Raw genomic sequence first — 16,469 nt, 5'->3', positions numbered from 1 at the left:
TTTTTAAAATCTTTCTTCTCATCTTACCTGATTTCAAAGAGTGAAACGACTGAATGCGCTTTCAAAGGATAATTGAGAAGTCCTGTAATATTCACGTTAAGCAGACATAGAATATTGTTTAATACTTCTGCTATGGACGAGTGTAAAAAAAGGACACTTTTATCCAGTTATTATATATTAACAATTTTACTTTAATGTGCCTTTTGGTAAATATTTCCACAATGTTTATGCCTGATGGTGTTTTTTTCGACCCCCACTGAATATAACTTTTTGGTTTTTATTAAATATTTCTTAATGTTAAGGCCAAAATTAACATTGAAGTTATAGTATTTTTATTTTTTTACATGCATTTAAAAAACTGTTTCATTTTTGGCGCATGAAAAACAAGTCTGTTTGATTCATTTTGACATAAGCACTGCGTGTGTACATCACAAAATCACACGACAAAGGCTTGAAAACACGTTAGAAATATAAAGTATTGCGACAGATCTATAAGAGCAAAATGTTACTATCGAATTTTATATCACAACTGCTACATAAATTAAAAATGAGCCATAAAAAACCTCCAGACTCCATGAGCAAAATGTGTGTGTCAGTGCACCAGAACATGGCCGACTGCATGTGACTGTAGAGGGAGCTCCAACACTAAGTTTACATAAACTTGCTCTGATAAGAGCTCACACATGCAAATGATCACATCACGGGCAAACAAAATAAATGATGTTATTATTAGTTCTACAGCGACCATATATTACAATTATTCCAAAGAGCAGCGTTAGTGTAGGGAAATGTATGATGTATGTGAAGAGCAAAAGCATTACAAATTGAGCATGATGAGATCTGGGAGTTGCACTGCAAAGCCAAAATCCATCTTTAGGATCAGCTGAAGTACCAAAATACCAACGATCATCTAACAGCCCATTCATTACCTAAAGTCTCTTTATAGACCATACAATTTGAGAGGAAAATTAATGAAAGAATTATTCATTTTAATACGACCGCTACGCCTCTATAAGGATAATCCCACAACATTAATATCCAAATGTATGCCGCAATATTGGCTAATTAGCCTTAAGTCCCTCCACTACAAAAGTGTGATAAATCCCTCTCGAATATTTACTTATCACTGCCACGGAGGATGAAGTCTGTGCCTCAGGCTGTCCACTAGCACACATACAAAAACCAAAGCAATTCAAGCTGCAATGCACAATAACAGCCACCATCAAAAGCAGCTGTCAAAATACCCGCGTGCAAAAACCCAACCATTTCTTTAAAGTTGCAGCAGTTCATTTATTAGCCAAAATATAGACTTTCTTGTACAATTTGGTTCACAAGTATGTACATATTCTTAACTTTATATACAAAACATTTGAACATCAAATCCTCACAGAACTTACAAAAAGAAAAGAAAAAAAAACTCACAGACTACAGGTTCATACATTATTACATTAGCAGTTTTACACAGGACATGCTTACAATGTAAGTATACAGAGATGTATTATTCTTATTTTACATTCCATATTCAAATTAAATTTAAAAAAAGGATAAAGAGGATGGGTGAGAGGTTATGGACAGGAGAGAGCCGAAAAGAACCACCGCTGCTTCTAGTTGGTTCTGAGGCCTGAAATACACAGGGGTAACAGAAAAATAAAAATGTGATCTAAAAAAAAAAAAAAATCATACTAATAATAGCCTCAGGAAGAGCTTAAAAACAAAGTGATATAAAAGTGACAATTGCCTTTTAAAAAACGAGCCTGTAGTGAATTTGCATTGAGCTCATTTGCATGACCAAACAAGTAAGTGTAACATAGGCCCTGACGAAATAACACAAGCGCGCGCACACAGGGATAAAAACAAATCTTAGAATAAAAGCTAATTTGGATAAATACGGCGTTTAAAAAAGAAAATGTGATATGGCATCAAAAAGAAAATTCCCAAATGTCATTAACTGACAGCCTCGCTATCTTTGAAGAGGGTGGAAAGCTGTTTTTAACAACTTTGAAAAAAAAAAAAAAATCTGCATCCAAGGCACTAGATCTCTCTGAAATTGTGGCAATAAAAATGAAAAATGTAATAATTAAACTGCTCATTATCAGAGCAATCCCGGGTCTTAATGAATTTTGTGGTAAAAACTACTTGAAGAATTTGTAAATACAAGCAGTATGGGCCCTAATAGCATATGTAACAATACCAAATAAAGGGAAGAGGGGACATTAAAATTAAGTTCAGTTTTCACCCAATTCAACACCTTTATCTTAAATGCTTTCTGATGAGGTTTTCATAAATCTGTCGGACATTTTTCAAAGCACACACACATACACACACGCATACATCACACACACTGTGTTCTGTAACATTGTAACACTGTTCATCTGTGTGGCCTAGAGAGAAAAACAAATCTATAAACAGGCAAAGAAGGCAAAAGGAAAATAACAGAAATGAATGACGGGCAATGGACTAGTGTCTTTGTTTTGTAGTTATTTATACATGCGCGTCTCAGTGTCGGGGACATGTACCTGTGACTGAAGTCTCTGAACTATGACTCTTGTCCTCCGTTTGCCTGCTGCTGTAGAGGGCCAGGCCGGTGGCGGTGGCCTGGTTTGCCAGTCCCAGATAATGATTTGAGTTCAGTAAAGCCAGCTGATGCGCCGAGAAGGCTCGGTTCGTCCAGTTCTGGATTTTACCAACGGGACAAGAAGAGATGAGTCTATGAGGGGCGATTATGGTCTGGGCGGCGGGCCCTGCGGAGTTGCTGCCGTTCATTTGTGGCGATTTGCGCGGATTGTCAGGGGCCGTGGCTGTCTCTGCCAAAGACCAGATCTTTGGCTTTTGGGCTGGGGCAGGGTTGTTTTCTGGTGAGCTAACGGACACCGGATTCAGTTTGAGCTGCTCCCCGTTTGGTTGGGGTGCTTTGGTGTCCAAAGAAGAGTGGTGATGGTGATGGTGGTGGTGGTGGCTGTGGAAGTGCTCTCCTCCTCTCTCCACGTCTTTGCCCTCCTTCCCCACAGCCTTTAGAAACCTCTGGTCGGGCCCTTGTAAATCCTCATAGCCGTCAGAAATCTCAGAGTCACTCCTCCCGTCTAGTTTAATATCTGAATGCAGGTCGTCCTGGTCGTCCAAGTCGTCCTTGTTCTCAATATTTTCCGTGTCGATGTTCTCCAAGTCGATCTCCTCCTCGTCCTCCCTCTTGTCCCCCTCCCCTTCGTGATCGCTGCCGTAAACATTCCCCTCTTCGTCAGTGCGGTTCCGAGGGGCCCAGGTCATCTTGTTCTCCTTCTTTAGCCTCCTCCTGGCGTTGGCGAACCAGGTGGACACCTGGGTGAGCGTCATTTTGGTGATGATGGCCAGCATGATCTTCTCGCCCTTGGTTGGGTAGGGGTTCTTGCGGTGCTCACTGAGCCAGGCCTTCAGGGTGCTGGTGCTCTCCCTGGTGGCGTTTTTGGGTCTAGATGGGTCACCGAACTGATATTGGCCATATGGGTAAAAAGCAGGGTGATGGTGGGCAAACCCCGGGTGCTGGACACCGGGACTGTCTTTCAGTTCATACTGAGCACCCTGCAAAGACAAAGAATCAAAGAGTCAGAGGGATTTATTAGACTTAAAATATTAATGCCATGTCTGGGATCCTTCTTCGTGATAAATATAATTATGTCTCACAGTATGAAATCTGGATTTACAGCAATAAAACAGCAATGAGGTTATTATGAAAATGTAAACAAACAAAACCGTCTATGTATTTTTGTCACTACTCCTTATTTACGTACCAAAAGCTTAGCAACTGTGTAAAAACGAAACTTTGGGGGGGATTTTTTCACGGACAAATTTACTTTTACGCACTAATTCCCCATTTATACATGTAGTCATCCCCCAGCACTTTACATTATTTTATTAACTCTTCTGCTATCACTTTCTGGAAATGATGTGCTAACTATAAAAAGTAAAGCACAGTTTGTTAATACGTTACTTTTTAACCACTTTTAACTAAATTCGACAAAAAGAATCAGTGACTAAACCGCGGTGCTCTAAAAGTTTACGCTTAAGAAGTGCCAAAAACCTCTCCCAGAGGCATGTGCTGTTTATTTATTTTATTTCTAACTCGAACGTAAAAGTTATGGATGAGTTAAGAGAGAGCGAAGTTACTCACCAATTGATTGAAAATTGATATATCGTTAGAGTAGGGCAGAAACGCTCCATAGCCCTGCGCTGCTGCGGCGAAAGGAGATCCATACATTGTGGAGAGGACGTTGGAGAGTGCGCCGGACGGACTGAGCTCTGTCCCGGCCCGGGCATTGCTGGCGATCCCCTGGCGCTCCGGCGGGTATATCGGTCGGATGTACTGATATCCCAGCTGAGGGAAAGACATGGTCGTAGGAAAAGGGGGAAAAGTCTGCTGCAATCACACAAAGCAAGGGAATTGCCTCGATATCCACTTTTACAGTGTGAGCATGTGAGCAACAAAAGGTGCAAGCAAGGGAAGTCTATATTTCCTCGGGAACAGCCAGTGTAAACGATCCGGTTGCGCCCCTTATTTCTTCCTCTTCTCTCTTCTTTCCACCCTCACTTCCCTATTGATCTGGATGGACTAAGGTCAGGTCCTTACAGATTGCTTTAGATTATTGGGACTCCCTTGCTCAGATTGACATTTCTAGTCGTTTAGAAGCCCCTCCTATTTCTCAAATCTCACCCCTCTCATACACACCGCGCACCAAACAGCTTCTCTCTCTCTCTCTCTCTCTCTCTCTCTCTCTCTCTCTCTCTCTCGGTAGTGTACTGACGTCGCGAGCTCTCATTTGAATGGGGTTTCAAATCTCATTTTATGGCTCGCCAATCTATTTCATTTGTTATTTGTTCGCGCCTGTCCTACCACATTTTTTTGTGTTAATTCACCATTTTGGCCATTTACACAACAGTAAGCATTTTGGTGTCAGTGACTGATTAACTTTTTTTGTCCGCAGTTTCCTTTTAATACAAAAAAAAAAAAAAAAGACCGAAGAAAGTTTGAAACTTGGGGACTCGACAACAAGATGGCATCGATTTATACAACTAAAATCTTTTTAATGTTCTATCTTTTTTAAAAAAAGATTAAGTTTAAGAACACTTCAAGACATATATACTTAATTTGTTTTTTAAAAGGGGGAAAGAGTTCATACACACCTTTTTTTCTTTCTTAAATAACATACATCTAAATTTTTTTAAAAAAAATGTATTCCGGTATCAAACACACATAAATCACATGCACAAAAACTCAAAAATAATTAATAATTGATGTGTTCGTAACGACCGACGGTGGTCATGCCTTGTAATGACCCCGGATCACAGGCTATACACACCTTTGTTTTTATCGCTATATCACTGGGTGCAAGCTGTGTTTTCTTACACCGGTTTTGAGGTGTTATGGGCTCTTGGTGGCAAAGCGAATCGGAGTCAATTCAGTGTTTAATTTGAGACATCAAACGGGTCGCATGTAGCCACTTTGACATCAAAGAGAGAGCTGATGATAGGGGCATTACACTGTTAATGAAGACTAAGTGTAAAGTACCAACAATGATAAGTAATAAACATTTAAGTGGATTGAGCTGAGGAGATGTATATTCTGGGAAACAACACTTCCATAAGCAACAGTGAAAAAAAATGTACATAAAAAAGGAACATCATCATAATTATTTGGAGCAACCACAATGATAACAATAATAAAAATTGTAATTGTAATAATAATAATATCAATGGTGATACGAAGTAAATAAACAAATCGTTCAAAGAAAAGCTTAAGTCAACAAACAATTTAGTGATTTTAAATAAAGTCTCTTTCTTAATCCACAACAAAACAAAACGATCATCCGGACAGACTGCACTTTAAGAAATCATTTTGATAATTTTGACGCAAACTGATGTTTCTTGTAAATAATACGGATTAAAACAAAACAAGGCAGTCAGAATTGAAATTCCATGAATCAATACATAAAAGTGTGTACGGGACAACCATAATCGCATTTCAACCCGATTTCATACCAGCATCTGTTTTGTTAATCGTTTGCAAAACAACCACAGAGGTTGAATTATTATTCCCCGCATTTTATTTGAATATGGTATAAGTCCTAATGTATTATTGACAGCGAGATGAAATCTCATCAATCTCAGTTTAGTTTTGATAATGCGATCCGGGTTTCCAAGAATTCTCAACTTGTATAAACCTTTAATCTTCTTTTGAAGCAGATAGTTATCATTGTCTGGGAGGGATAATAGCAGCTATAATTTCTTATATGGAGCTACCCATAAGGATACGCCTTGTTTCTGTAAAACTCTGTCCTGAATCTGTGTGTGTTCTTCGCCGACATCAACCCCAACCCGGATTATGGGGTTATTAATTACAGCGGCTTGCTGGTGCCATCCGACCGGAATGGTAATCACTACATAGCAGTCAATAGCACGCTCACACTTAACACACACAATCATGCGCGCGCGTGTACACACACACACACACACACACACACACACACACACACACACACACAATCGACCTGCAAACTGAGGGGGTCCAGACAGTGAAGTGAAGGGTGGTTAAAGATAAGTGGATGGTATTTGACATTTAGATACACAGCAGCATAATAAGTGTAAAGAAGAAAGAAGTTGGGGGGGGGGGGGCAATCACACTGTAGAGAGAGAAGAAAAAAAGAGAAAGAGAGAGAGAGAGAGAGAGAGAGAGAGAGAGAGAGAGAGAGACGTGGCCGGGCCGTAATAAACGTTAGAAGTGCAGAGTATAAATCTGAGAGTCCAGCCGAGGTGTCTGCCTGCTGGTGTCCGCTAAGCAGCGCTCCGAGTCCGGATGGACACGTGTCTCATCCCCGGGACCACGTCGCTCGGACGCCCCCCACCCTCTCCCTCCACTCCACCCACGCCAAGGACTGCGTCTGATTTATTGCCTCCAATCAAACGCACCACGCACTAACTTAACACTTTCACACCGACCCGGGAAACTGGCATAGCCATAAAAGCATTAAGACGCGCCGCTCCCCTCTCTCCTAAAGAGAGTCTCAGTAAACAATAAACTAACCTCTGCTTGACTTCCGTGCACACACACACACACACACACACACACACACACACACACGAAAAGGCCAAAGAGAACTGCAGACACATTTCTAATTTCAGACTAATTATTATTATTATTGTTATTATTATTATTATTATCACTATTATTACTATTGTTATTATTTGTTATTTTAAAATAGTTCTCTTAATTTTAGTGACAGCATGCTGGGAGCGCGCTGGAGCCAATCTAATTTGTAGGTGCTGTAAAAAGAGGGCAATCATACACGAGTGACTTGAGGGCTGTTTTGTAGAGAGCTCTTTGACGGTAATTATGCAGATGACACAATTTCACATTCTCATAAGCAAACATACACGGCCTATCGCTCAACAGTAGTTCCTTATGCAATACACAGGGCACCAGCGACACGTCGCAAATGATGAACCGAGGCTCTGCAAAACAGGCGAGATCAAAGGCTTCAAACAGAGGCACTTCAAATTACACATTTAGATCTTTTCCATAACGCCCCGGTGACAGAAAGGAGAGAGAAAAAACCCTAACACATCTCTTATCACACATGGAATCAATTTTAAGGCAGCCCTTTCTGATCAGCACCGGTTAATTACTGTGACGAATGAGGATTTGAAAAGAAAACGCAATTAATGACCGATGGATGCTTTTAGTTTGAAGTGTGCGTGTGAGAGAAAGAGGGAGAGATTTCTTGACTTGCTCGACAAACCAGCTCTCATTTTGTAAAGCAGCACTTGAAAGGGGACCAGAGCCAAAATGCAGTTTGCAGAATTTTTTTTTTTTTTATGAAACAGAATTTGGCATCTTCAGCTTCAGGAGCAGAAACTGCTGCTGTAAATGTGATATATAGTGCAGAGGAGTGATTTACAGCTTTTTCAATGTGATCAAGAAAAGCTACCAGTCAGCTGAAGCCCAATATATAGGCTACAATATATATGACATCTGTCAGAATGATGAAACTAAATGACAAAACACATAGGAAAAAGTCTCAGTGTAATTCATAAAAGTGACTGCTGGTATTATGCTATCTTGTTACAAAGCAATTATTCTTAGCTGCTGGGAATATACATAGTCACATACTGTTGTTGTTAATCAGAAATGTTCCTCAGCGGGTTCAAACTTAAATTTGTGGCTAACCTAAAAAACTAACTGTGCAACACATTCAATCTCCAAATAAGCTCTTTCAAACTCATGTCCCATTAGGGTGAAATAAAGGTCCAATAAATCATGCAGTGTTTAAATAACAGTGAAGCTTAATCCAATAAATGAATTAGTTTCTAAAATTAATTGTTCTTAGCAGCAGAAGCAAGTGTACTTTGAAATACATTTAAAGTTTAATTTTTTTTTTTACTGTTAGGATAATTTAAATAGTATGATTTTAATTACATTACACCAACCAATCATGCATATTAAATAGATAGCCTAACTTTGATTTGCATTAGTGGCAAAGTAAAGCATTTTGGAACCATTCCTCCTGCTCACACCATTTGGAAACAAATTAATAGTCAATGGACTGCAACTTATTAAACTGGGTTATGACAGCGGATCAAAGCGTGAATTAACACATTGCCTCGCAAATGTTTTACATTAACTTGTTAACTTCAGGTTTTAGGCTACTACTAAATTTAAACAGTCAGTCATTCAGGCTGAGCACTGGGATTGAGTGGGAGATTCATTTTAGATTCAGGCCTTGAACAGCTTTAACCAAGCAGCTTAGAAGTTTTGTACAATGTGTATATTAACCTAAATACTGTACTGCATATGGGATGTTGACAATTATATGAACAACACAGATTATACACTGCCTACATGTGCTCACAAATATTCTATCCATAGTAGGTCTAGGTGCTTATAGGCCTTTAATCTGTCTATATAATAACCTGCCCTATAACCTTGATTTAAGTGTTTGCCCATTTTACTTTTTACTCTTCAATTCCCTGCTATACTATTGCTTTAGTGTCTTTGTTGGATCATTTTCTTTATGTAGTTTACACTGCACCTGTAATACACACACCCTCCAAAATATATTAGTGTATACTTGTTTATTTAGCACTGGGAAACTGGGGAGAGGTGGTCAAATTTGAGGGGAAAAACCTGGTTTGGTTATCATTTGAAATTGACTGTACATTCCATATTAGCACATTGTCTCATTTGTTTTGGAGGATTGTTTTACTCAGTGATTTAATATGGATAAAGAAATCCTGCATACTGCTGCTGAGGGATTCCTGTGTTGTATTTGTACTACAGAGTCACCTTAAAATGGCATTACTCATGTAACAAAATCAGCAATTCCATGAATCTGGATGATACTAAATTACTATTATTTTTCAACATCATTTGCTTTTGCTAGGTCAAGGGAGCATGGTCAGTATAAAATAATCCAGGCCTGTGCAAAACATGTCAAATGCCATGCCTGATGTAAAGGTAATATTTTCCCAGACTAAGAAACACATGAACCACAATATCAAATCCATTATTAATATTTTGTCACCTTATATATCATTCATATTATTAAGTGCACCTTAGAATGGACACATGGCTTAAACTACTATATGACAACACAATACGCACACTGTAGAGATTTGCTATGCTTTGTGGGTGCCTTTAACAATGCTGCATCGAAGGTGAGTTGTTTTTTTTTTTGTTTCCTCTCTGCCCACTCACTCTCACTCCATCTGCTGCAGTTTCCCCCTGTATCAGTAACACAAGGCATTGATTTTACGGTAAAGTCACTTTGTAAAGGGAATGAGTAACTCTGGGCCCCACTATCACTGTATTACACGGGTATGGCCCACGTAACAAGATGAACATTGATTCAGCATTACGGATGATCGATAATGAAATAAGTAACTTCGGGGCCAAATTAAAATGCAAGCTGGCTTGATGCTGCCAGGCTCTGTGAGAGGTGACAGCAGGAGAGAGGGAGGGAGAGAGAGGGAGAGGCAGAGAGCGAGAGGTGGGAGAGAAAGACTACAAGCTGGTGGCCAAAGAGAGCTCCCTCTACACAGTCATGATGATGTTTTGAGGATGTTGATAATGATCAGAATGACAGTGATGGCTGGGGGTGTCCTCAAAGTGGCTAACCTTGTATTTACAAAAACATTAATAACATCTGATATTATCTATTGTGGAAACGTGACTTTGTAATCAATAATAATGAGGTTCAGCTCACATTATTACAACACATATTCTCAAATACTACACAGTCATACTCATGTCCTGTCAGGCTACAGTCAAGTCACTTTCACTATCATTTTGAAGTCTAGAACCATTTTTTCAAACTTATATCAAATTAAATACTTGAGAATGAAGGTTATATCATTCGTCAGTGAATACTGAATTAGTCTACATTTCAAACTGTCTAAATCTAATTTAAATTGGCCAAATATTATTTGGCTGTCCTGTTTGTTTGACAGGAATAACTCACTATCCCATCATACCAGACTGGAGACATGGACAATTGATGCTGTCTCTAGATGAAGGAATAATTAAAATGAGGATATATCTTTTATAAATGTTCTTTTTTTTCCCTTTATTGTCTATTGATCAGCAGAAAAACTAATTCAGTTAATCTCTCTAGCATTTTGTTGTTGTTTTTTTTTTTTTTTTTTTTTTTAACTTTTTTCCTAGGACACAGTCTTTCAGCTATACAGCTACACAGTTTCCCAGAGCATTCATACTGTTCTCCTGTTCTACTTTTGCACTAACAGTCCATGAAGCCAAACCATCATCAATCCATTCACAAAGTGGCACATCCTCCATGAAACACCAACTATTTACCACGACCATCCAGCAAAAGGCCTATCACAACCCATGATCTGTTTCACTCAAGAAAGCATAACATGGTTTGTCTATTATGAGGTGTCTTGATCCAGTGGTAGCCAAAGATGCCCTTTCGTGGCCCCATAGCTCAACACTGCGGCCAGACAAATATCAGTTTCCCAGCACTTTTGGCCTACTGAGCCAGACAAAGCCTCAGTCTTTCCAGCTGTTGCTGCTGCTGGTTTGAGGCCGGAGAGGAGGCAGCTGTACCAACATGGGTGAGCAGAGTCTCCTCATCTGTGTGCTGGCCTGGACTTTGCAGGGGGTGCAGGGTAGATAGTAGGTGGCAAGGTGATGATGCCAAGGAAGGATTCAAAATTTGGACATTAGCTGCTATGAAACTGACTCTTTCCATGATGTTACAGAGACCACACATTATCAAAGATGGATTCTTAGGCCACACTGAAGAGACTTTTTGGTCACATTACCAGTCTGGAAAAGTTGACTGTCGCCAGTATCAACCATGCTGATGCTGGACTGATGCCATCACTCGCATACACAAGCCATGATAAAAGCTTCAAGTGTCTAGGGTTCAGAGAGTATTACATTACAGGAGTCAAAGGAGGAGGCCATTCATTTGTAGCATAAGAATTATCTATGGCTGTTTTCTACGCGGTTGCACAACCCAAGCACCAGAATATGTTGGCTTTGTACGTTTCTGCTGACCTCAGATATGTAATATTGGACATCATTATGTAGCGCATGTGTTGAAACTTTACATTTCTTTAAGTTTCAACAGCACTGTAGTTATATTTAGGCACAAAACCCACTTGGTTATGGAAAAATTGGAGAATTCATCAATGTTATATTGATATTGCAAAAATGAGACTAGATATCTTAGATTTTGTATATTGTGATATTGTAAGTGTTGTCTCAGTCTGGTTTTGAAGTCTGAATCAAAATAAGGTGATGTTATTTTTTTAACTTACCGGACTGTTCTAGCTGTTCTATTATTTGCTTTTTCTTAATCAATATATCCATATTACTGATGATTACTTTTTCTGATTGATTGACTGAAAAATATCATTGTGTAGCCTAATATTTTTGTGTTAATCCCACAATATTGACACAATATTGATACAGGTATTTAATCAAAAATATTGTGATAATTGATTTTCTCACCTAGGTCTCAAGCTATCTACCATTCCCTCTACCTCCTGATGAGTCAACTAATATGCATGTAACCAATTAGTGGTCTGCAGAAATAAAATAAATAAATAAATAAATAAAATAATAATCTGGCAATGGGTTGCATATATTGATTCTTCATTCTCAAAATTCACAGTTATCAGTGTCTTGTCACATGCAAAAGTACCATTTTAATACCATTCAGAATAAGTTATTCAGTTTAGGTAAAATCAAGGTAAAGATCCATCTTGATAAAGTGGTTTGTCAAGAAACTATATTGATCCCTCATAAAAAAGAATTAAAAAAAATAAACCATCACAAGGATCCAACAGGAAACAACACCAACATTGTTTGGATGAGAAATAAAATGTCACATTTGATTTCAAGGTCTATACATCCATCTGTATCATGATTTTACCCCTGTGTAAACTTTCAACTCATTTGTCTTGGTTTTGCAATTAGCATTTCCTTATTAATTATTTACCAAGTGTTTCTTCTTTGTTCTTTTTAGGATTCAAATAGGATTCAGTCATCTTGGGAGAACTGCAAGGTTGTGACAGATTTCTCTTCGCATCCAGAAAAAAAAGGGGAAAAAAAGTAAAACTGCAAGTCTCTGTGGTGAAGTTAAGCAATTATTGCAAGGAGGGAGCTGTTGGGGCAGATGGGGAAAAATGTGAAAATACTTGCTGGAAACACCACTTTGTGACAAATGAGCAGCATTAACAATGGAATCATGAGAAAATACCTTTTTCCCTCACCGGCATCTCTGCCACCTTGTTTTTCACTATCTAGCACTCAATTTTCATGAGTAGCATCAGGAGCTATGGAAACAGATCCTGTGATGGTATGTTATGGAGGTCGGTGGGTGTGGACATTGCTTTTATAATCAGCTCTATTGAGTGGCTCAGCATGCCAATGGACTGAGGTCAGAGGAGACTTTACAAGCAAACACTTAAAACTCAGCAGGGCAGCTTTGATAACGTTTTACCCACCTAAACACTGCACTTATTAATGAAGATAGTGCCAAGCACTGAGTGACACAGTGAATACCTGTGAGCACATTATGTGTCTTGCATATCTGTGTGTGTACACCCACATACAGGCGTTGTCTTGGCACTTGACACACACTTTGTTATTATTAGCCCATTACGCTTAAAACTTCAGCTAATAAGCCTATGTGTGTGTGAAATAGACATTAAAGGTGGTGACAAAGTGCCGCCCTTACTGTGCATAATGCATACATGTTACCACTGTAAACAAAGGCTATAGTTGGCAAAGATGTAGCTGTTTAATCAAAAACACTGAAACAAAACTGTGGTAACACTGCAGCAGATTGGCCAACTCAGCTTTAGGTGACAAGTGAAAAAGAGCAAATGTTAACTCTTTTTCAGTCACTATTTTTTTCCTCCCTGTTGGGTGTGTGTTTATGGATTGGTGCACTTTCTGCCCCTAATCTACTGGTCCCTCCAACAGTCATCCAGATATACCCTGATACCCAACTGGATCGAATAGTAACGTTCAACGTTCCCAGAGGAGGAAACATGGTGATGTTAGTGACCCACCTATATTTTGTTTAGCACTTAACAGTTGGTTCAAGGGTAACTTTAGTATTTTTCAACCTGGATCATATTTTCCTATGATTTGTGTCTATGTGATTAATGGAAACAAAGGTGCTTGTTTTGCCACTGAATGGCTCAGATTGTTATTCTAAGTGGCTGACAACATTATGGAAAGCAATCCTACAGAGATAAACTTTTTGTTAGAGTAAGATCCTTTTTGTTGAACCAGAAACAGCCCCAAAATTGCTATTGCCAAACCCACCAGACTCCATATAATAAACAGTCATTTTAGTTTGCATAGACACAGCACATTTTCAAATTAAATTGGGTGAAATAAGGCTTTATTTAAATCAAAACCAGAGCTGGTGATTGCTGGAATAGTAGGTAGATGAGCCATGCAGTTTTTCTGTGAGTTTTATTTTGTTTCTGTCAATTTTGAATGAAGCAAGATTCGATGATAAAATTCCTGTTTGTTTGTTTTTTGTGTGTTTAAAAAAATGGCATTTGGTGGATTTGGTGATAACAGTTTTAAGGCTGTGTCTGGTTAAACCATTGACAAAAAGGTTGGCATCTGTATGGATCCTTTCAATTAATATTATCAGACACTTAAAACAATCTGAGCCTGTCAGTAGCAGTAACTAGCACTTTTAGTGCATGTAAGTAAATGTTGTGAACATGGAAGGTTACATCACATCTTGTTTTGCCACTGCTGGGTGCAGCACTGTCATTCAATACTGGATTAGTTTCAAAAATTGTTTTTCCCATTAGTCACTTTGACACAAAAACATGGGTAAATAGAGTCCATGGTTGAAAATGATAAAAGTCTACCTTAGAAATGTTGGTAACAAAGTATAGGGTATTTAAAAAACAATGGATTTTTATGTAATTTGATGTTGATATTCATAGTCATAAGATTTATTTCTGTCATCATGTTTTGATAGACTAATAGCCATGAAATGTTTTAAGCACATTCTTGCACCTGAGAGGATAATAATGCTTTTACGGGATTTCCTCTAGCACACTCCTTAGGAGGAACTACATTTTTAGCCCCACCTCTGGCTTGAAAACCATAAGCATGTCAGCATCAGTTCACTCAGTCCAGTAGTTTGATATTTTCAGGCGTAATGAACACTATATCCTCCAGGGTATGCCAAACAAAGACAAACAATCCCCAACAAACATGTCTGTTAGTGTCGTTCGGGTTCTTATATGTGTGTAAGCACATACACAACAATACACACATGTGCTCATCGACATATGTGTATGTATGTGCATGTGTGTGTGTGTTAGCCTGTCTGTTGTACGACAAGCACTGGAGCAAGACTGGACCCAGCTGTCAGGCCACCGCTGTCACAACCAATAATGATTACTCTCTCCCTGCTCTTCAATTCCTGCTTCATAACCACCAACACAGGGGAGATCCGCCCCTTTTAGGAGAACAATGCATCCATGAGTGGGCCTCATCATCACCCAAGCCCACTCTTATCAGCCCTCTGAGGGCCCGCCAGACCCCATCTCTCTGTGTGTTTGTGCGTGTGTGTGGATATCTGCTAAGCTTTGTGTATCTGTCAGATTTTTCCAATGAGCACGACTGGCCCAACATTCTCTCTCCAGACCCAGAATGATTCAAACCCTTCTGGCGCTGGCAGATTATATACCAATCAATACATATGGTCTGCAGATTTTATAAAGTAAAAAAGAGAACAGTCCACTATTCAAGCGATGCTCCCTGACAGTTTAGTTGATGATGGAGAATTACGCTGAACTTCTCCCTTTCTTTTTTTTTCATAATCTACGACTCAAAAGGACACCGAGTTCAGCACATGTCAGCCTTCTCAAACCCCAACCCACTTCTCAAGCAGCCCCATTAGCAGACTTAAACAATATGCACATCGTTCATCGACATCATTTGGTGGGATTGGGTGGCCATTAGAGCATATATTAAAGAGGGCTCATAGCCTGTCAGCCTTGCCTGCCCATGTCTAATGAAATGAGCGCCCCAGAGCAGTAGTGGATTAGGAACACAGGCAAGAGAGTATATATTCATGTATATATACACATGATTATATATTGGAAAAGTGTCTGCATGCTATTCCCCAGGTCCCTTTAAGCCTCCTGACCGGCAAAGCATTCAGGCCCCGTGTGGGAAGGCGGAAGAGGAAAATCACTAATGCTCTTAGCATCAAACAATAAATCCTGAAGTTATTTGCCACCATGTTTAATTAAATATTTGGAGAAGAAAACCCTGTGATTGATTCGCTTTCTGCATTGATCCAACATCGATTGTGCTCCGTTTTGTTGCCCCAGCTGGGTTAATGCTAAATGGTGGCTGAGTCGCTGGAATAAATTGTTAGCAACCAGTAGAGCAGAAACAAAAATGAACTATGTGTCATGTAGACAGCACGTAGGTGCCTCTGAAGATCAGTTTCCATGCCACAAGGTGGTGGCCAGTGTAGTGTCCACATTAAGGAAAATATTCCTATCATTCATAGTGAAACATTTGTATAGAATTTGTATTCATATTTATTAATTCCTGAATAAGTTTTCCAATATTACGTATTTGTTAAATATGCAATAAATAAATAAATATTGCAAAAAATGGGGGAGATCATGTGCTATGTAGGTTTATTTCTTGAAAACAGAAAAAAAAAGAGACAAAGATGCGACTATCAATAATCCTATTAGAGCCAATGTAAGGGAAAAGTGTGGATTAAGTCTCCTCATGAAGATAAAAGCACAATCATTAACTCTCCCTCCCCCTGTCACCCATTTTTCCCAGCTTGTTTTCAGTGTTCCGTGAATAAAATCGCATTGTGTATCCAGGCTTCGTTTCCTATTTGTTTCATTTAAGGTGAGACGTTTGTGTAAGCCATTTGGAATACAATTTTGACAGTATTCTTTGT

At 39.1% G+C, this 16,469-nt stretch overlaps 1 protein-coding gene across 1 annotated transcript; it reads right to left on the bottom strand.

The window, feature by feature from the left end:
- Positions 1 to 1,259: 1,259 nt before the first annotated feature.
- On the bottom strand, positions 1,260 to 4,593 carry irx3a (iroquois homeobox 3a). Its single transcript, XM_042481075.1, has 2 exons — positions 4,145 to 4,593; positions 1,260 to 3,555 (listed from the first exon to the last, which is right to left on the bottom strand). The coding sequence occupies exons 1-2, from the start codon at positions 4,361 to 4,363 to the stop codon at positions 2,497 to 2,499; spliced, it is 1,278 nt and encodes a 425-aa protein (XP_042337009.1). The 5' UTR covers positions 4,364 to 4,593; the 3' UTR covers positions 1,260 to 2,496.
- Positions 4,594 to 16,469: the final 11,876 nt, after the last annotated feature.

Source organism: Plectropomus leopardus, chromosome 1 (genome assembly GCF_008729295.1).
Source record: "Plectropomus leopardus isolate mb chromosome 1, YSFRI_Pleo_2.0, whole genome shotgun sequence".
Lineage (NCBI taxonomy): Eukaryota > Metazoa > Chordata > Actinopteri > Perciformes > Serranidae > Plectropomus > Plectropomus leopardus.
Note: the sequence above shows the minus strand (reverse complement) of the source record. Positions and strands in the feature narration are given on the sequence as shown.

Excerpts from the sequence above, each read along its gene's own strand:
- irx3a (XM_042481075.1), bottom strand. The coding sequence starts at position 4,363 with ATGTCTTTCCCTCAGCTGGGATATCAGTACATCCGACCGATATACCCG. Across the intron at positions 3,556-4,144 it reads TATCAATTTTCAATCAATTG|GGTGCTCAGTATGAACTGAA; the intron begins GTGAGTAACTTC and ends TTGTCTTTGCAG.